The following is a 4,764-nucleotide window of genomic DNA, read 5'->3' on the forward strand; positions in this document are numbered from 1 at the left end:
TGTAACTCATATTTATTATATTCCTCCCCTGATGAGGGAATATAGATGAACAGATTAAAATGGCACAATGAGATTTTTTTTTATATTTTTTGGTCAAATGGAAAATTGTCATATACTCTCTAAGTGTAATACCAGAGGTGGAAAGAGAAGAGTCCATAAAGAACGTAGCAGGGAAGTGCTATCTCGCCCATATTAGTTGAATTTCGGTCGATTTTTCGGCAAATTTTCTTATTTTTTTCACCATTTCCTCTTTCTTCTCCAAAGCTTTTCTCTCCTGTTTTTTACATTTTAATAATATTTTTCTGTGGTCTTTAATGTTTACAAATACATCTTGCTTGGTTATTGCCGACTATTACATTGTTTGTGTCGATCAAGCAAGAATTCACACAAATCTACAAGTTTTTCAGACTTTCAATTTCGCCCGCATACAACTGGGCATGTGCTCATCAAGGACATTAGTTTAGATGATGTTTTATGCCAAAATTATATTCATAGTCTCTTTATTGGCTTCAAATTAGGTTACACAACAACATTTAGGAAAAAATAATCCCAAATACCCCTCGAAAATGGGGATCAATATTTCACGACATCACTCCAAAAGTAGCCCAAAATGTCTTGACATGTCGTTGTGTCGATTGCCACCGACGCAATATGTTAGCAAAACATTTCTAACCTTAGATAAGATTGTGTATAAGGGCCTGTTTGGTTACATGAGTCTGGAGATTTCAAATCTATGAAGTCATAATTAATAAAATTAAATATTTGGTTGTGGAATGAAATTTCTAGATTCATCATAAAAAATTATTTGATCGACGTGACTTTTGTGAATGTGTAAACATATAGCTTTTTTGAGATCTCTGGATTTCACCCCTTACCCATAAATCTATAGATTCACCTTTTTAGTGTAAAAAGGTGAATCTCTAGATTTCATGAATCTAGAGATTTTTACCACCAAACGGGTATAATTTTCAGTTTCACGAATCCAGAGATTTCAAATCTCTGGATTCATTTAACCAAACAGGCCCTAAAAAAATTTTTGACTCCTAGATCTAGATTTTGCTTACGTAGAATACTACAAGCATCATTTAAGAAAAATTCCAAACCAGATTATTGAGATTTTGTATGTATCAATTACCGAGCAAGCCACACATCAAGATTACTTTTGTAAGATTATGTCCATAATAAGGGGATTAGTGCTTTCATATATTATCATTAGAGAATTCATAACCTTTTTTTTTTGGGTGCTGATAAATAAGAGATAATTTATTAAGATAGAATTCATACATTTGTCAACTTAAATCCTTTGTCGAATAAATAATACTAGTAAGATTCTATCTCCATGATTCTAGGGTTTACAATGGGCCACGTTCAAATTGAATTTCTTAACGGCCATATAATGGGTGTGGAAGGGGATAGAAATCTTATCCTCTTTGAAGACGTGAAGGTAACGGATGGTGCTGTACAATCAATGCATATAATTATACAACACTGAGCTACCTATAATCGAGATTCAAAATTATAATTTAGATTTTCTCCCCTTTTAAACTAAACTATAACAAAAAAAAAATTCAAAATTCGATCTTGACTACAACTAATTTTAAATTTCAACTGTATAGGTCAGTGCTGTTCAACACTAAAACATGACTTCAAGGTAACTGATCAATAATTATTATATATTTTTATTTTTTAGGTAGAAAGGTAGCTGAGCAAACTGATGAGTCTACTAAAGCCAAGATTTCAGCACGTGCTTTGGAATGATTGACAGTGATGTGGCAATATAATATTTCATTTTAATTACTCAATCTCATCACCATGTCTTTATAAGATTAGGGCAAATGCACTCTCTGCATCATCCTTCACCTCAAGTCCTCACCCATTCGGAACCCAACACGTACGAACGCGCGCGCGAGAGAGATGGGTGGTGGCAGTGCAGATAAAAGTCAGAGCCGGAGGAGAACATGTAAATGCTGCGTTCCAACCGAGGGATTGAGGAGAGGAGCATGGTCTGCTCAAGAAGATATAATACTTACGAGCTACATTAACACTCATGGAGAAGGCAAATGGAGACAGCTCCCTCAGAAAGCAGGTAATAATGAAGCTCCGATCCAATATCAATCATCACTGTATATTTACAAGAGATTTTAACGTCTTGATTAAGATTTTGCATCTGGGTTGCGAGCTAGCGGGGCTGATTGTATGTATTTGCAGGGTTGAGACGATGTGGGAGGAGTTGCAGGCTCAGATGGTTAAACTACCTAAGACATGACATAAAGAGGGGGAACATTTCAGAGGATGAAGAAGACCTCATTATCAGACTTCATAAGCTTCTCGGTAACAGGTCAGTCACCTCAACTTCTATTCTCTTTTTATTTTCCCGATAATAAATTCAGGAACCTTATACAGTTTCATAAATGCATAATCATAGTACGTACACTATTTACCATTATTGATGGAAACCAAGACAGGAGGGGATTCTATCAGACATTACCAACCAACATTCAAACACATGGTAAACAATGTCAAATTCCCCCTGCTACTTGGATTCCTTTTAATTTAGAGCATCTTTGGCAAACCTGGTGTTAAGGATTTCCTTACAAACAAATAGAGTCTGGGGGGATAATTTTGCTAAATAGCCTTACCCCAACAATTAAGGGGGAAAAAAACATAAAATGACAATTATCAATCCATTACACATCGGAAGCACTGAAAATACATGATATGTCTTGAGCATCCATTCCAAGATCTTCTTGCTTATTTATTTCTCACTGCTTCTCCTGGGTTTTGAGGTCCTACAATAATGTGTCAGATTACCTGACTAGGGTTGATCCCTTCGTTGTACTCCATTGCTCCATTCCCATTGATTGACACCCTTAGCCAACAATCTTGCAGGAGATATTACCAAAAAAGGAAAAAATCTTGCATGAGATTTTGCTAGGAACTCCATTAGGCTGCGTTTGTTTGTAAAGGTGGGGTGGGAAAAAAGGGGTGGAAAAAAAAAACATATGAACCTTATGTGTAGTACGTGGGGTGACGAAGAAGGAAAGGAAAAGAAGGGATATTGTGAAAAAGTGATAATTGTGGGTTCTACTTTTTTCACAAAGTTTCATACATTTTGTAAGGTTTGAGAAGGCTTGGGATAGAAAAGTTTGCTTGCCACCTCACCAGACAAATTTTCTTAAATTAAATAAATTTGTCTCTAACTTTCCCACTTCTAACAATCAAACAAACTACACTTTTAAGATTTAAAGGAAATGTTTGCTTTTTCAAGAATTTTTCCACTCATTCACGGCAGCAAACAAACACAGCCTTAGGGACATTGCTTTTGGGTGCTACACAATTAATTGCGCAACCGTGTAGTCGATCCCTCCATTGGGTAGTTAGCTTCTGACAAGCAATGCACTGTCTTCATCATTCAATAAATGCTGAGATAATAATTTTGAATAGAGCAAACACCCTGCGGTTCCACATCAGTGGCCCCTGAAGTGCCTTGAACATCATCGTTCAAGGACCTGACCAGGGTTCATTTTCAAGTGCAGACCAACTAATTTTCCAACTTCAGATTGAAGGAGACCTTGGAGAAGAATGACCGGATAGAGTTGTAATAGTATCATCAACTGTAAGATAGAAAATTTAATAATTTTTAGTTATATCATTACTGCAAATTACACAAATTATTTGGACTTGGTCATTAATAGATTGGAAGTTCTTAAATTTTGGTTTTGCAGATGGTCTTTGATTGCCGGAAGATTACCAGGGCGAACAGATAATGAAATTAAGAACTACTGGAATACACATCTGATAAAAAAATTGCAGGGTGAAACAGCAAAGAAGAAATCTTCAACGTCTAAAACTAAGAAGGTTAATAAAGGCATTTCCGCGGTGAAGTTAGACAACCATCCTCATTCCGATCATCGAGCCGAAGCTACAGGGTGTAATAATTCTTCTTCCCCAAGACCTGAAGGAAATCAAATAAACTCCAATAATCTTGAACTTGTGTGGGATGGGGAGAACTCAATCCCGTTAATTGATGAACCTTTAGATTTTCTCAACGAGCTTTGCGTCTCTGATTTTCTAAATTCAGAGTTCTTACAAGTTCACGGTGATCATGAGATTCAAGTAGCCAACGATGATGCAACTGGTTCTGGAGATGGTGTAAAGAATACCAACTCATCTTGCAGCCACTGCTGCTCTGGTGGTGCCTCCCTTCCCGCCAAATTGATTGAAGAAGATTCTACTAATGCAGCAAAGCGGGAGAATGGGACAAGCAAGCTCAATGTTCAGCTCAGTTCAACTTGGGAACTTAATAGCCTGTATTCGTTTTTAGGTTTAGAAGACGAAATCTAGTATGAAAAGAAAATATATACATATGATGATTCATTGTGTTAGCATTTCCATGTTCTCTCTCTTGTATCGTATGATCAATTGATCATGCAGTACTCTCTAGATCTTTACCTTCCTACTTTTGTGTTCACTAGATGTTAAAAATCTTTTCAGATCTTTCTTCCTGTACGAACTTGTAAACGAACCCTAGTGGGTGGCCATCAAATCATAAAGTATCGTACTCAATTGGGATCCATAATCCATGAATACAGGAGACAGTGTCAATATATAGGAGAAGGAGAAGGAGATTCTGAACCCTATAAAGGTAATCGATAGATGTGGTATCACATGATCCACAGAACTCCTGACATACTGAGTTTGAAATGGAAGCTGCTGCTGGTATTTCATGCATGGATTGCCATTTGAGAAGGAAAACTCAATAAG

At 36.6% G+C, this 4,764-nt stretch overlaps 1 protein-coding gene across 1 annotated transcript; it reads left to right on the forward strand.

The window, feature by feature from the left end:
* The first annotated feature begins 1,914 nt into the window (after positions 1-1,914).
* Positions 1,915-4,344, forward strand: LOC149027908 (transcription factor MYB1-like). The gene is made up of 4 exons (XM_089144266.1): positions 1,915-2,086; positions 2,209-2,338; positions 3,726-4,174; positions 4,229-4,344. Exons 1-4 carry the CDS (start codon positions 1,915-1,917, stop codon positions 4,342-4,344), a joined length of 867 nt encoding a protein of 288 aa, XP_089000392.1.
* The last annotated feature ends 420 nt before the right edge of the window (positions 4,345-4,764 follow it).

Source organism: Hakea prostrata, chromosome 1 (genome assembly GCF_041222555.1).
Source record: "Hakea prostrata isolate BN-2017 chromosome 1, UWA_Hpros_2, whole genome shotgun sequence".
NCBI lineage: Eukaryota > Viridiplantae > Streptophyta > Magnoliopsida > Proteales > Proteaceae > Hakea > Hakea prostrata.